At 40.1% G+C, this 17,315-nt stretch overlaps 1 protein-coding gene across 2 annotated transcripts; it reads right to left on the minus strand.

Moving 5' to 3' along the window:
• Nucleotides 1-523: 523 nt before the first annotated feature.
• On the minus strand, nt 524-15,092 carry rnf34b (ring finger protein 34b). 2 transcript variants are annotated; one of them, XM_067483862.1, is made up of 8 exons: nt 14,940-15,092; nt 9,488-9,706; nt 6,761-7,255; nt 4,604-4,666; nt 4,282-4,483; nt 4,153-4,176; nt 3,932-3,967; nt 524-2,286 (listed from the first exon to the last, which is right to left on the minus strand). In XM_067483862.1, the coding sequence occupies exons 1-8, from the start codon at nt 14,943-14,945 to the stop codon at nt 2,102-2,104; spliced, it is 1,230 nt and encodes a 409-aa protein (XP_067339963.1). In that variant the 5' UTR covers nt 14,946-15,092; the 3' UTR covers nt 524-2,101. The 2 variants fall into 2 exon arrangements, with proteins under 2 accessions (XP_067339963.1, XP_067339964.1); XM_067483863.1 differs by lacking the exon at nt 3,932-3,967.
• Between the last annotated feature and the right edge of the window lie 2,223 nt (nt 15,093-17,315).

Consider the following 17,315-nt stretch of genomic DNA (forward strand, 5'->3'; position numbering starts at 1 on the left):
TCTGCCAATAACCTAAAACATTTACACAGAGAGGATATTGCACTATATTTTCAATGGCTATAGACACAAATTCCCACTGTACACAATATTTTAAAAGAATGTGATTGGTTTCATAAAAATCTTACTAACTTATTCCTTCTTAAACTTCAGTATTACTATTAACATATTTCCAGCTGCTGTGTTGGCTAAAAGTAAATAAAATGAACATAAATATACGACCAATTACAAAATGAAGAGCAGGGTTTTAGATTTTGGTTTGTAGTACTGCATTTTATTGAATCTAATAAACCATTTTTTCTTGTTTACCAAAATAAAAAGGTTCAACATTCCAAAATATAAAGATCCAGGATTATGAGTGCTCATGATACCATTCTAATCTGATAATTCTGTAGCTGCCCATGAATGACATCTTTGAGAAACAGCAGCTAACAAACAGACTTGCAGAGTTACAGTGTTTGCTACGGTGCATGGTGGCAGTGCCAGTTTTGGATTAGAAGCAGATGATAACAAAAAGTGCTAGAAAGCAAGACTATGACACAGCTTTAATGGTGAGAGGGCGGAGGAACGCATCTGACCAAAACCAGCAGAAGTACATTCTCATAAACAGTATATATTTTTTATTTTTAAACTCTGTACTTGCAGAATTTTAACTCATGTAATCACTCAAGTAAATGGAAAAATATACATTTAACAACTTGTTGGTAAACAACGATATAAGCTATCTATGTGACATAACAGCTTTTGTTAAACATACAACAGGCATACTATACACACAAATACTCTTGGTGACCTCCGACTTAACTGGATCTTAAGACAAGAAAACAAAGTGTTTTGTTTGCATAACATGTTAAAGAAAACCAGGCTTCTTCTGCCTCTCACTGCGTAATGGATATTTGGAAGGATGTCGTGACACAATGACAAAAGAACTGTTAACACTCACAAAAGAGGAAGTAGCACCAGTTACCTACCCAAAACTCGACGTGAACAGAAAACCCAATCAGACAGACACTTGGTAGACTTGTAAATTAAATGGTATTGCTTGATGGAAGTTAAGAGTGTATAAAATAAAAATCCTAACTAAGTCCATTTATATTTCTTCCTCAGTCTTTCAGCTAAATGTCATGGTCTTCCTATGAGGAAGGATGAGACCATTCACATGAAGAAAAAAAAAGATCCAGAACCTCTAAAATGGGCCTTGAGTTAAGATTTTTGTTATACTGCTGTTTCAAATGGACAAGAATGAAAGTTCACGTTTAGTGAATGTAGAGCAGCTGTTTTACCGTTTGTGTTAGCAAAAATCTCTGTACTTCATTTTAAATCGCATCCTCCACATAGAATGCATTCAAAGGTCTACATGTACACACACTTTTATTTCCTTAAGGTCATTAAAAAAAGTGTAACTATCACATCCAGTTTGCTGGTTATGGGATGCATCATACTGTATTGTGAAATCCTAACCCAAGTAGCAATCAAAGGCATGATGTTTGGCACCTTACACCCACCTGTGTGTGAGACAGATGATTGGTGCATGTGACAATCGACGTTTTTTAAAACACACGCAAGTCTCTTAATTTTCCTGCCATTGCACATCCTAAAAAAAAAACTAAGGGGGAAGATGTTGTGTCATGTGGCATGACTCTGTAAACCATATTGACTCTAACCCTGGGATCTTATATTTTCATCACACCACTTTTCTTCGCCTCACAGAACAACCTGACAACACTTCAAGTATCCACGGCTCCTCTCCTCTACTGTGTCTCAGATCTAAACAGAGAATGGAGAGCACAAAGTGGTGGCAGGGGGTTCTGCTGTGTGTTTAACACAGAGAGAGAATGAGTGTCCTGGTGCGGCTGACGATGATCCACCAGGGAGGAAAAGTGGAACTGAAACATTAGTAAGTAATAAGTAAAGAGCGAGGGAGGTGGGAAACAAACTGTGGTAGGCCAGAGGCAACAGTCTAGTTTCCAAGACTGGGAAGTTGCTCACACCTGCAGCATTGGGCCCTTTGAAACGTCATGGACAGCAGTTCATCCTCAGTGAGAAATTCTGGGCTGGAGCTACGCGTATGCCCGAGGGCTGGTCTGATGAGCGGACACACAGTTTAAGATTTGAAGACGTGCACGGCTCGCACTACATACTGCCTGCAGATGGGGCACTCGCTCATCCTCTTCCCACATTTGGTACAGGTGACCATGTGACCACATTCCAGTAGCACGCAGTCTATGATGGCGTCCATGCAGATACGACACAGATTTTCATCAGCCACCAGCTGAGCTTTGACACCATCTGAGAATACAAATGCAAAGTCGTATTCCATTATCACAGTTCCTTAGCAGACTGTGGAGTTCAGTGATGGTGTGATGTTGGACAAATGTTAGACAGTCTTACTAAACCAAACCTCAACTTCATATATTGTTGTCTATTATAAATGCGTAGTATTAAAACCTGCCTGACAAAATGTTTTCAATGTCAGATTTGCTTTAACTTAATCCCACATCTGGAGAGGGGGCTACTACAGACAAGGACCACAGATTGACAAGATGGTGGAATGCAGGAAGTAGTTACATTACTCTTCTTGGAATGTTTCTAGGGCTTATCACCCTGACCAATAGCTTTCCCTAATCCTAATCACTCGACCTTATTGCCAACCATAACCATCTTTGTCTGTTCCTGGGGTTAACACCTTTTAACTAAAATCAGCTACTTCCAGGTATCTGCCACCTTCATTTGCAGCCAGGCTCTAGATCAACAGCTTTGGGCTTGTCCCTTCCGGGGTCACCACAGTGCAAGTTGTTCTGCATGGTGATTTGGCTTTGGTTTTTACACCGGATGCCCCTCCTACCACAACCCTCCCATTTTGTCTGGGCCTGTTGGTCGGGGGGATTTGAACTGACAGCCTTCTGTATCCCAAACCAATTCTCTACCACTGAGCCACCTGGCCAAAACTACTTTGCTCATTATTTGGTTTTATTCGATTACTATATTCAACAGAAAACAATAACCAGAACTTTTGTCCTTTCGGCTTATCCCGTGAGTTCAGGGTCGTCACAGCGGATCATTGTTCGCATTTTGATTTGGCACAGTTTTTACTGACGCAACCCTCCTGAATTTCTACCGGGCTTGGACTTATAGTCTATTTGTAATAATAGCAATAAATTTATGTTAGGTGAACAAAACATGAGCAAGAACTCCTTGTAAAGTAAAAATTTTGAGAACAACCAAACAATGAACACAATGCTGAGATTTAGGCCAATTTATGGGACTATGTACTTTAACAAAAACTCCTATAAGGGCTAGTAAAAATTCTAAACTTTGTTTGACATTTACAACTGCTTTTATTTTAAGTAGAGCTTAATGCTAACAACAAAACAGGCAGATTTTCACGAGAATCAGACAATTATAGGAGTTAAATGTCTAATAGCTGACTGATCAGCTCACTGCTCTAAATGGCTCCTGCTGCTCACATCTTTAAAAAGCGAATAGAGCCGTAGGCTGTTTGCTGTCTCTACATGTCTGACTATTAAGTGGGCTAATATGATCCTCGAGACCTTTATGTCAACAACAGAGCCTCTAGGAAGCTGGACAATGTAATTACACCTGATGGAGACATGGTGGCACAGAAGTAATATGATGGCTCATCAAGAGGTAAAAGCTCTTAGAGTGTGCATCAATGACAGGATGAGTAGCTGTCCTACTGAATAAAATGAGATGATGCACACTGGGAAAGAAATGTGAGTGACACAACGTGGAGACACTGAAAGAGACATCGTGACTTAAGTGACCATAATATGATAAGATACAGGTTGATATAAAATAATCGAGTGGTTAAAGAATGACCACAGCATGCTTTGTGTATTAACTAGATGAATGGTGTAATGTACAGGATATGATTATGGAGGTAAAAAGTGCTGTTTCATATAAACCATCTTACCTCCAATGTTGCAGAGAGGTGGAGGATATGCAACCACTTTATAAAACAGGGCAGGTAATAAAAATTAGTAATAATAATTAGTTTAAGAATCTGAATTTTCTTTTAATGTTAAACATTTTGATCAGGAATCTTTTTTTATCTCATAATAGTCGTGAGCTGAAGTAGTGAAATCAGTAAAAGCAATGTCATAAATCTACAAATATGACAATCAGAACAATTACCTGCAGTTATGCTCACGTTTTCCACTGTAATTGAAGGAGAGAAAATATTTATTGAATTAGCTGCAGAACACCAAATGCTGAAATATAAAAAAACACAAAAAGGAAAAAAGTTGAATCCTAAACACTTACTGGATTTTCTGTTCTGCTCATTTTCTCTGTAGAGTCGATGCACTCGTTCCAGGAGTTCCCACTTCTCACAGCAGCCAGAGTAATTTACAAAGTTCCTGGCAAGAATCTCTTTCAGCTGGCGGACGGAGAGGTTTTCTATCGCCTCTTCATTGTCCAGATCAGATAGTGAGGCCCTGATCCTCCTCTGCGTCGCTGGACTGACCTAAAATCCACAAGGGAGATGGAGCAGCAATCATTCATTTGGCAGCTGGACTGCACTCTCTTTTACTCGTACTTTAAAAATTGCTGAGTTATATGTGCATAAAAAAAACAATATTCGCACCTCTATGATATTTTCTGCAGTCTCCAGGTTCAGGAGGGACGCTGTTGGAGTATCCTCATGCTCCTGTGTGAGTGGAAATCGACACGCTGAAGTCAACAACAGTCCATTTAACACCCGCTTCTCAGCCTATGAAACATTGTTGTATCACCAAATATCAAATCACTTCACTTGAAGCATGTGCTATTAACAAAAAATAAGGATGAGTGTCAACGTCTAATTATGTGTAAAAATATGACCTTTAATTCTATGGTCTGTCCACCAAACTTGGCTGCAAGCAGCTATATTCTCTCTCGTTAACAAGATTCACTGAGAAAAAATCAAATTGAAGTACATCCTGGTTTCCCTCCTAACTTTTTTGATCTTTTAATTGACATTCCTCAACAACCTTCACAAATCTCCTGTGTGATTACATTTTATGATTTCTTTCTCTCTAGCTCCATATGACTATGTTATGAAAAAGTAACAGACTTTACAGCTGGGATCTTATTCTTTAAACTCTTCAGATATCTCATGAATGAAGAGAGATGTTGATTCCGATGCTTTTTACTCAGTGGTTAATTAGTCTGTTTGAAGGTGGAGGTCAGCAATAAGTGGAGCTACAGAATCATCCAGAAGCTGGCTGGTATGAGTTTATAGCTCTGTATTATCTCAGCCGTTTGTGTCCTTTGAAGAGGAGATTTGCTTTCTTTATTCTTTTATCTTCTTGTCATGGCTTGTGAAGAGTTGAAATAAGCCATGGCAACGCACTGGAGCACCAAGTTTCTGTTTCTGTAGCATCAAAAGTAAAAAAAAACAAAAAAAGTCCTGCCTCTCTGCTGCCATCTGTTTCTGTCTCTCTGCTTCAACACATTCCAGCACATCACCATCTACCTTCACTGAAGATGTGTTAATTATGTATCCAGCATCAGCACAGTGGTGCTAGATGGCTGCCCTCATGCTTTTGCTCAGTATAAACTCCTCAGAGACAAAAACAAGTGCGGCAGCACCAGACACAAGCAAAGTGCAAAACCTCTCTTAAGCATAATGTTTCTTTGTCTTGATGTTAGTTCTTTCAAACATAGAAAAGTACTGTACTTGTAGAGGGAATACCTCTGCCAAGAAATTATTTAAGTGTTGTTTAAATGTAAAAAAAATTCTAATATGGTTAAAAAAATACATAGTGACACATTATACAATAATGGGCATCATGTGCTGGATTTCTTTCATGAAATTGAACGGTTCATGAGAAGAAACTAAAACAATTCAAGAAGAAAATGAAAACACAAAAAGCTAAATCTAATCATTCACTCATTGATCAATAAGCAAAATATCACTGAAACCTGTTGGCACTTGTTTGAGAAATCTTGGTTCCTGATTTAACAAAAACAACACAGCATATTTTTTTCAAAGTAAACAGGATCATCTTATATCTATATTTATCTAATTTAAAATATATTTGGAATAAAAAATGTATTTCTGCTTGCTTTGCCACACACACACACACACACATTTATCTTTGGTTCGAAGAATAAACAACCCAATAACATTAATGCGAAATATGCCTTAACTAAGAGAAAGAAAACTAACAAACAAAAAAAAAATCATCCACAAAAGTCAAGGACGAGAGGAGGGACGCACTGTAATGTTTGTTGTTTAGCTGCAGCTGTGACGCTGCAGGGACTTCTCAGCCTATGTGCTTGTTATATAACACACTAATCTGCATCACCAGCACACACACGCACACACACACACACACACACACACACAGGGAACCAACTTGGCTGTATCCAGCTGTCACATGAACACTGGACCAGTATTGTAGTCCTGATTCTTTTCAATGTCAGTGGAGGGAAGGAGAATCTACAACTGTAGTAGATTTTTAGGGAGAAACATTTCATTCACAACAAAGCACCACAAGACCAAAAACCAAAAAAAAAAAAAAAAAGAATAAAGCCTGTGATCAATATACGCATGAGATGTCATTTGTCAGGGGGTTGAAAGGTAAAAGTCTTTTCTTGACTTATAAGTTAAAATTAATGATCTCCGACAGAATGAGGACAGATGTGAAATAAGTATGGCACATGTAAATGAATCAATGCATGTTTGTGTGCATTAGCTCTGCATGCAGACACACACTGAGCATCAGCTGTGGGTTTACACGTGCACATGCTGCCAGACCTGGCTGGTGGTCCCTGAGCTGTCACTTGGGCTGAGCACTTCTCCCTGAGAGGCGGAGAGGACCGACTGTTCAGACGTGGAGCGCGTGGCAGAGTGGGGTGTGGTGGCGCGTGAGTGGGGGAGTGAGTGCACACTGTCTGTTTCATCTCCCCCTTCATCTTCCTCCTCCTCCCCATGAGTGTCCTCTTCCTCCTCCTCTTCCTCCTCCTCTTCCTCGTCTTCCTCTTCATCCACTTCCATCACTGGTCTCTGCGTCTCCCTCGTCCCCTGATGACAGAGCACCAGGTCCACCAGATCCTCTTTCTCCCTGCATGTGTCGGTGGGGATGTTGCGGAGCAGCAGGTACTGGCGCAGGTCCTTCACTCTGAGCTGCATGAGTCGCGGCCGCTGGAACGCTGTGCCACGCAGAAGGTGGCAGGTCGTGCAGCAGCGCAGGTTCTCCTGCAGGACTGAGCACAGGGCGCAGAAACTCTTCTTACAATCGCAGCAGATATGCTGTAGAAGGGAGAAAAAGAACAGATTAGAATTGTGACACGTGATGTCCAATCAAACTCATCTTTAGAATAATTTCTTTAATCTTCAGGAATATTTAATAAACTGTATTCTTCATCATTTTTAAATGAGCTCTGATGTCTGACTTCTGTTAGCATATTAAACTGTTTATCCTCTATGTCACTTTTGATGAATAAATTAACCATGTACTAAAAGGGATTTAATTTATTTGAGTAATGGAAAGTGGGTCGGATGATGGAACTGAAGTCACTGCGGCTTCTTGTTTTAATTTGCACCAAAATAATTAATCAGCACATAGTTATCTCGTGATTTTTTTTGACTAGGAGGTCTGGATCTGATCCCAGCTGTCACTGGGTGAGGGTTAGGGTACACCCTGGACAGGTCACTAGTCTGCCACCAGGCCACAGCCATTCACACTCATCAAAACCACATGTCTGTGATCCGTGCGTGGAATGCAGGCACGGGGAGAACATGCAAACTCCATACAGAAGAGTCACAGTCGAGTGACGGGTTCAAACCCACAGAGCAGACAAAGTGTAAAGTCAACTGGCTCAGAATATATTTCTGGAAAAATTGCATCCAAAACTGTGGCTCTTATCCCATGCCCTCAGTCATTTTTCTAGGAAAAAATAAAGAAGAGAGAATAATCTGTAGCTCCTGGTAATGGTTGACATTTTACAGGCTTAACAGTGTCTCCTGATGCGGTATAGCTGAGGAGACTGACACTTCAATGGGCAGGAAAACAGGTCAACCACGGCTGTAAACATTTCCTTATCACTCGTGCACATTTCCACTGCAACAAATTTCTTCCATCATTTGCTTTTAATCCCAAGCGTGTCTTTTTTTCATACTATGAAAATATCATGCTGATACACAAATGTGTGTATCCAGGGAGCTGACCCACTGTCAAAACAGCAACTGGTGTGTGGATGACGATAGAGCAACATGAAGACTTGAGTGGAGAGGATGCTTGGCTCTGCAGTGCATCTCAATGCGTCTGATTGCAAGACCAATGCACAGTGCCATTAAACCCTGACCATTTCAGCAGTACAGAGACTCTGAAAATGCCAAAATAAATATGTATGGTGCAGATTCTAACGACAAGGTGGTTAGTTTTTTTCCTTTTTTGTGTCTGAATAACATGAATTATGACCACGTTTCAAACCAAATTTTAACTTGCAATTTGCAACATTAGTCAGTAACAAAAAAGTACTAAAATGTTTTATTTAAGTAAATGTACAAATAAAAACATCTGTAAAAATAAGTAATAATGTATAAGTCCTTTATTCAAAAGTACAGTATTATTATCGGCAAAAATTAGTCCAGTGGTTTTCAAACTAGCATTCAGGGCTGTGACAGTCCTAACTGAGCCTGTACCTTGTTTATTTGCAGTTCTATTCTGTTCTATTAGTTGGTGTCTGATCATTTTTATTGTTCATTCTGCTTATTATCAACAAGGGCCGGCAGGGCAATAGGATGCTAAGCTGACCTAATCCATTTTGGAGTTTAGATTTTCCACAAAGAAGCACCTTGAAGAGCTGCATCTTGTTAGTGATTTAGCAGATAGAATGCAACATGCAGCTCATTAACTGAATGTAATATGTATTTGGTTCCCATTAAACCACATTTTGTGAACCAAATCCAAAAATGTATGGGCTTTTGCATCATAATGTTTTTGTTCAGGAAGTAACTCGGTAATTATGAAAGTGTTTCCTAAAATGCACTATGAGGGAAGAGTCCCTGCTCACAGCAGCACGCAATGATTATATAATTCTGACAAAAAAAGACTGACTAAATGTGGACAGTTAGGGATTACTCAAATCCCCAATTTCTGCACGTTTATTTTATGTAGAACTAACATGAATGGTAAATGATCTACACCTTCAGTATATAGCGCTTTTCTACCTATTTTACACTTTACACTTTACACTGCTTCTCATTCACCGGTTTACACACACACTGCTATGCAGCTGGCCAACACTCACAGGGAGCAACTACGTTTGGGGTTCACTGTTTAGTTTAATGACACATGTGACCTGGCATGTGATCAGAAGAGCCAGGGTTCGAACAAACAAGCCTGGAGTTAGTGGCGATTGCTCTACCTCCAGCACCACAGTTGCCCCATGAGATGAAAGCAGGCAGAAACCAGGCTGCTGGTAGTTTTATCAGATGGTCATATAAGGCATGTGCTCTGTTTCAGTGATAAAACTTTACCTTGCGTCTGAAGACAGAGAAGGCGAGTCCACAGGCTTTGCACAGCTGCCCAGCACTCCCTGAGCTGGCAGGGGGGTAGGTGGAGTACCCAGCGCTCGGGGCAAAGCGGAAGGGCCCTGCCCCTGCTCCGAATCCCGGCTGCTGCGCCCGCACTGTGCCCGTGCCCATCACCTCGTTTAGCAGCCCACAGCATGACGCCCACATGGACGATGCCCCTGCCTACGGAGTACACACAGAAAGAAACACACAAAAACTTTTATTTAGAATAAAGTTCAGTTGGTGTAATATAAATAAAAATGTGATACATTTGATACAAATTCTTATTATGCTGAACCTTAATCTATATCTTTGTCTTTAATGTTTTATATTTATTTGATCTTTAGCACTAATGTGATTTTAAGCAAATTAGTAGTAAATAAAAACAGTATTTTTTTGTTGAGGACTTTTTAAAAAAACCCTGAGTAGTGCCTGTACCCTTCCTTACAAGGTGCATACAGCCCAAGCAACCTGCCAAGACTGGAGGCCAGCTTGTATATGTGGCAAAGAGGTAAAATCTGGAGCAAAAAACTCCAAACTCCACTGACTAATGCTTGTAAAACTTAAGTGGTGTGAACAGACAGTAACAATTTGATCATTTCAGAGTTTCATGCACCTGTAGTTAGTGAATGAAACTGGGACTGAGGATGAATGAAGAAGAGAAAGGAGAGGACAAGATGGTGGGAAGTGCTGTATTGACTGTGCTTTTTATGAGTTTTTGAGGTTAGAAATGTCAATTTTTTTAAAGTCGAAAAACAAATTAGCTATGTAGAAGCAGAGGATGTGTAGACAAATATCAACAAAACATCTTGTACGAGCCAAATAGGGAACAGGTGACTGTTACGTTTGCCTCTGCATGGCCTAAGGGAAAAATAGCTGTAAGTTAGTGCGCTCCGTCTGGAAAGTTTTAGGAGTGCCCACGCACAATGAAAAAGTCGGATGAGTTTGCTGACCATAAGATGGACCAGAGACTAGAGCAAAGATGCCGCGGCGGGAGCCACAGCTTCTTGAAGCATACTGATGAGACGGGGAGGGAGGGGGGAGGACAGAGAAAAGAGAATATGTCTTCTGTTGTTCCCCGGCCTGAAGAATCAATAGCTGACACAGGCATAATGTAAGCCCTCTGTGGTTGCCAGCTCTGTGTGGAAAACAATGGAATTCACAGGGTCCTGACACATCTCTTCTTAAGGCAGTACTCAGCTCTGACTTGTCACAAACACCCTGTGATCTGACCTCACCCGTCTGCTAAGGGATTCGTTACGTAACCTCAGGAACAAGCACTATATGTGGAGTCACGGTGAGAAGAAGGCAGGTCTGCTCTTGCTGCAGCGAGACAGACAGTCAGGATGGGGTTTCAGAGTTCAAATCTTTATCTCATTTCATTGGTTTAAAAGTTGTTATGACATTAGTCATTACACTAAACATTCAGTATCCCATGCTTTGGTCAATATGTATAATTTACAGCAAAACAAAAAAGCAATCACTGATCATCAATTAACGAAACTTTCAACTGACTAACCAACCCTAATATTTTTGCTGTTAAATGACCTCAATTTATGCAGACAATAAAACCATGTTGCAGAACAACTTGAATTATTCACCTGAGGCTTAAACTGGACTTAAACTTACAGCCTTCCTCACTGAAAGGAGCTTCTGCAGTTTCCCTGTAAAGCCAGTCTTATCTGGCTTTGAGCCAGCAACACGAGTTTGCTCTGTCACTTCAATTAGCACACAGTAACACTGCAGGCAGGGAGTCCCGAACAAACAAATGACAAGAACAGACATCACATGTGGTGCCGTTTTTTTCTCTAGGTGACTTATTTATAGTGAGATCACCAAAGGTATGCATCTGAGAATATTAATTTTAGTTACCTTTGGACACTTTGGATGTCAAGACAAATATTCAGCAAAGCCACAAAAAAGGGATCGGAGTGAAAGTTTTAAAAATTAAAAAAACATAAAACGGCAGAGACGTCAGTAATCTTAAGGACTTGGGAGAAGGAACAGTGATTTAACCTCAAAAATTAGCTTTTGAGGATCAAATCTCTGAAACTGTGATGACATCGACAGGACGAACCAGATGGGACAGGACTCTCGATGGGCTCTAAATGGGTCATACCAGAGTGTTTTAACTAGAACGAAAACAAGTCAAGGATAAATGCATGACACGAACAATTCAAAACATCCAGACATGCATCTCATGTCATTGATGCATTCTTGTCAACTGAAACATTATGATCCTGAATAACTTGGTTTGATCTGAAGAAACTGGTTTAAACATGGAAAAAAGTTCTGGATGCATGACATTAGAAAGACATGAGCTTATCTGGGCTCTGCAGCCCGCTCCTTAGCTCTCAATATTATATTAGCCACCACTAACATTACACACCTGAATCTCCTTCAGTGATCACCTTGCATTATGGGTAGTGTAGGCAACATATTTTGACAAGGAAGAAGAATTTGTGGAATAACAAATACAATTTGTATGGTTCTGTTGCCTCGATTTTCTTAATTTTTTCTATTCTCACCAATAGAATGGGAGGGGTATACAGTATACACTTACTCATTTCATATTGACGGACTCAAGTTTATGCATTTGTAAAAATTAGATGGCCATCAATGAACTAATATACTGTACCAAGCTCAGAGTATCGTGATGGTTTTTAAAATAAACAATTGTGCACCACCATATATTTTATAGAGAGCACCATCATTCACTATCTTTCCATCATCCACTGTCTCTCCCTCAAATTTTATTTCCTGTCTGTCGGCAGAGTCTCACTGCTGGTTTTCTCTGGCATCAAATAGAAACGTCACTCATGCAGTGAAGTGTTCAGCTGCCTCACTGTTCAGAATATTGAGTAAACAAACTAATTAATTTAACGCCGGTCTTCACATTTATAAAACGATACGACAAAATGTAATATTTCATTTAAATTACACACATTCAGATAGATGTTCACTGGTGTCGGCTCGGGTCTGTAGATGACAAATCCAGTTAAGACGGGATAGAAATGCACATAAAATTCAAGCTCAGTTTAGATTTGTCTCTGCGAGATAAGAGATTTACACAGTTTACTCCACAGGCACATAAGGACTTGTGGAGGATTTAGTTGGTAGGATATTTTTGGTGCAGCAATACAAACATATTGAGTGCTGCAGTGACTGTCCTGTAATTTCAAAACAGAACTGTGTTACAACCCCCACCAAATGTCTGCTATGCCTTGGACATGTTCATCCATTTAAGAAGTCAGCCCCAACATAACTACAGTAGGTCTGATTTGAAATAATCCATAATCCAGTGTGTTACATCAGTTTTTCATCTTATAATTTCAGGAGGGACAACACAATAAATGCCATCCATCCCTTGCCTATACTGCTCCTGTTAATGGTGGTGGACTAAAACTGATCCCAGCTCTCATTGGGTGAGAAGCAGGTTCCACCCTGGACAGGCTGCCATTAGTGTTATTAGTGTGCTGACACATAGAAACACACTACCAGCAGTTTAGAGTGACACTTTTAGTTCCTTCTGACAGCGGGAGAATGAAAAGGTGACAGGATTTTTACAGAAAAGTATATAAATATCTAACAAGCATCCTAAACAATATAGACTGAGATTGCAGGTGATACTGTTGGTCCACCCCTGATTAAAGTGGCACTGATAACAAACTGTACAGCCGTATTTTCCTGTCTGTTCCACAGGAGAAGAAAAGCTGCTTTTCATTTTAAACCAGATTAGTCAATAAAACACCACGTCCATTTAATTTAATGATGATGTTGTGCCTTAGGTAAATTAAGGGCACTGTTCACCATAGATATGGACGTCTGTATTCTTGTCTTTCACAATACAGTGACAAACAGAATTCAAATGCTTGACCTATGGCATACAGACTTTTACATTTGCAGAAATGTAAGAATGACATGTCTCTTACACTGTCTTGCATGTTTGATAAGCAACCTTGTAGAGTTTTACTTGAAAACCTTTTTTCAAAAAAGTAGCCCACTTAAAAGATGCCTTGCTACTACTTTTTAAGTAGTAATGTGCAAAACAGATGAGCAGAAAATGAGTAGCCAGCTATTGCTGTGAAGTGTGCAAATGCTCCTTGGGGAAACCTTCAGTCTTGCTACACAAATTACTAAATTTCACAATGATATTTAGTGGATTGAAAGTCAGGATAAGAGAGTAAACACTAAAGTACAGAACTCGTCAGTAGAAACTGCTGAATTTGAGTAGATGCTGTATTTACATTACAAATGTTGTTTTCACTTTTCCTCAAGGAATTTCAAATAAGATGCACCCATTTCCATGCATCATATTACAGACAGTATAAATGTAATAACACGTGATAAACTGTCTGATGCTTCAAGCAGATTTGCTCTTGATATAAATTGTACATAACACAAGTTTTGATGATGATGATGGTGGTGGTTGCTGTACATCACCTACTACCTTAGCGGTCACTACAAGCATGACGCGACAAGAGCACCGATGACATCATCGTCTTCATCATTATCATTCCTAAGCTGCCAGACAGCACCTTCACCTTTCCTCTCTGTGCTGCATCCGGTTACAGTACACATACAGGAGGGAGACTCCGGTGAACCTCCACAGCCTGACACAGAGGTAATCCTCTGTTCTGTGTATGTGTGTGTGTGTGTGTGTGTGTGTTTCACGTCTCCCAAACATACCCGCACTCACTCATTCACTAACTGCAGACTCGATCTCATTATTGCGGATTAAAGCCTCACGATGAATAGACTTCGCTCCGTTACACTGGGGTCAACGCAGGCTCATTAAAAGGCTACACACTGTACCTACTGTTTATCAGGACGACTGGAGATGCAGGAATAGCCTTTCCAGGCTTGCACGCCAGCCAGCACACTACAATTCACACTGACAAAGCTGGAAGGGCAGCGTCAAGTGGATCTACCCACTGCTCCTGCGCCACAGTCGCAGGAGGAGAGCGATCGTCCATCGATCCCTCAGTTGTTGGTTCGATCCCCGGCTCCTCTGGTCACACGTCAAAGTGTCCTTGAGCAAGACACTGAACCCCAACTTAGTTGCTGTTGGCCAGCTGCATAGCAGCTCCCCCATCGGTGTGTGTGTGTGTGAATGCGAATGGGTGAATGAGAAGCAGTGTAAAGCGCTATAAATGCCAATAGGTAGAAAAGCGATAAATAAGTGCAGACCATTTACTATTTATCTCTCCCCTCACAAGTTAAAAATAACCAGTCGGTGCTGCATTAGAATGCAAGCCTGTTGATACAATTGCAACTAAGTGCACACAAACATAATTAATTGGCATTAGGATGGAGGTATTCCCTGCCTGTCGGTGCTGCATTGTGCTGAAAACGCGAGAAAATGGCATCGTCACCAAATCTAAATCATACAAGAATTACAGATGGAATCACATACCTTCATTGCACCTCCCGTTTGAGGAATTTGCCTAGTAATGTCAGGACGTCGACCATTGCAAATGCACAGGGAATCAAACCATTACGTCTTCCCTCTCTCCAGCTGCCTGTGTGAGTGGAGTAAGCATAACGTAATGGCAAAGAGAGCCACAGCCAACCACGGAGCGCACACAGGAGTTGGTATCTTTAGCAGCCAATCCGCTGACACATCCCTGGAGTGGGCGTTCCGTGCCGTGCGTAAAGGCGCACGTCCAGGACTCATTATGCTATTTTCACAGCTTTGGTCTTGTCTGGTGATTCGGCTATTTTTTCACGAACAGTAAGTGTATCAAGTAGTGCCGATTCAAACTTTACACAGTTTATAATCAAATTTGACTGCTTTAAAAAGAAAATCAGTCTGTGTCCTTTGATTATTTATTATGTTTATTCCTCAATTGGAGGAGGCGAAAAAGATAATTCACAGTGCCGACTCATACAAAGTAATTCATGTATGCTTCGTTTTATAAACGCCTATATAATCCTACTTACAGGCATACCAGATTAGGTGTGTGCGTACGTGCGTGCGTTGTGCGCATACCGACGCCTGCACGCACAAGGCTGCTGTCTGCAGCATTCAGAGCAGAGGGGTTTACTTTCTTTACATCGCCAGTACCCGCTGTGAGCCCGCAGGGGGCAGCAGATAGCGCTTACCACCATTATTCTCATCATCCAGACATGTAAGCCGCAGGGGAGGAAGATGTTTTTGCTGTATAATGCAGCCCAAATTATACACCATTTATAAGTTATGCAGCTGTTGGGGCAGTGGTGCAGGAGACAGAATGCATTTAAGGTGTCTCATAATGATGCAAAATATAGTATTATGCTGCTGTCTGAGTCTCTGCCCTTTCCAGTACATCAAACAGTCACCCTACTATGTTGATTTTACTTCACACAACTACATTAAAAGATCTGTGGAGGCCTTCAGGGCAGCAGTGACATACTTTGGAGTTTCAGATTTGGCCTGAATATTCCCTCAGTGTTCAAACATCAAAGTTCTAGGGAAGATGGAAGCTAACAAACTTTTTCCATGCATGTTTAAATTTGAGCTACTTTACCAGTAGGGTGACGGTACCCTCAAATGTTGGCACCAAGGTTATTGTTGTTAGCTAAAATAAAAACAACTAAAACACAATTGACTATGAACTAAATGAACTAAAACTAGACTGAAATGACAGGTGACAATCAAAAATACCAGCAAGAAATAAAAATGGGAGTTCTAGTAGAGTCATCCATTCTCTTGTGGAGAGCAGGGGAAGCTATTTATCCAAAAACTGTCCCTGGGGCTCTTAAGATTGTGTGTGCATGTGCTTACCGAGCATTTGAGGAACGAATAACTTGTAAGCAGTTTTCTTTAGGGCTGAGGAACAGAGCCAACACGTCACTAGACCACTACATTTTCATTGGAATCAACAAGAAAATTTCATAAAGAACAGAGGTCGTTCGGGAGGTCACTCCTTTTAATTTGATTAACTTATGACTTCAGATGTATACTTGTGCACTGTTACAGCACTGTACCCAAAAAATAAATGGAATTGCAAAAAACATATTTGTTATGTAAACCTTTCTACAGTGGATGAATATTAGTTTAATTTAAAGACCATAATGGATAAAAAAACAAAAAAAAAAACAAAACCCTGCTGGTGACCTTTAAACCTATGTTAACATATGAAGGCATCAGACTTAAATAAACCAAAAAGTTCATTTATTGTCAAAAAACTGAAAGTAAACTCAACTTGAAGTGTAAAAGAAAGGAAAACTAAAACAAAAAAGATGGATCTATAATAATGCATTCATTCCTTAAAAAATAAGATTACATTAATTCACTTCACTTTGTGATGGTAACAGCACCAAAATAAAAATGAACACAAATCCTCTTTAAGACCCAAATCCTCAATTTCCCAGATAATTTTCACAATGAGCATTTTATTTTAGTTCACTTTTATCATGTCCTGACTGCCCTATTAACTGTTCTGTCCTGTCCTGATCACTGAGTTTTGTTTGTTTCACACCTTGTGTTACAAATTTGTTGATTCAACTATACAGACAAAGTTTTTGTTCCCTCTCATGATTCACAGAAAATGTAATTTCCTTCTAAATTACTGGCTTTATAAAGTTTGATCAATACATTCAATATTGGGTTTTATGTGACAGAGTGTCTCCTGGCTAGTGGTAAATCATTAATATTTTCATTTGATATGTAGTTTTTAGTAATAGTAGTTAGTAATATTATGGAACTGCTTTGAAATAATAACTTTGGTCTGATTTGTTTTTTCATGAAACAGCAACCTCGTTAAGAAATTTTACAGTATGGTGTTTCATAATTTGAAATTGGACCCAT

The sequence above is a fragment of the Channa argus genome, chromosome 18, assembly GCF_033026475.1.
Source record: "Channa argus isolate prfri chromosome 18, Channa argus male v1.0, whole genome shotgun sequence".
NCBI lineage: Eukaryota > Metazoa > Chordata > Actinopteri > Anabantiformes > Channidae > Channa > Channa argus.

Excerpts from the sequence above, each read along its gene's own strand:
- rnf34b (XM_067483862.1), bottom strand. Across the intron at positions 4,177-4,281 it reads TGAGCAGAACAGAAAATCCA|TGGAAAACGTGAGCATAACT; the intron begins GTAAGTGTTTAG and ends CTTCAATTACAG. Across the intron at positions 2,287-3,931 it reads ACCTCTCTGCAACATTGGAG|ATGGTGTCAAAGCTCAGCTG; the intron begins GTAAGATGGTTT and ends TTGTATTCTCAG.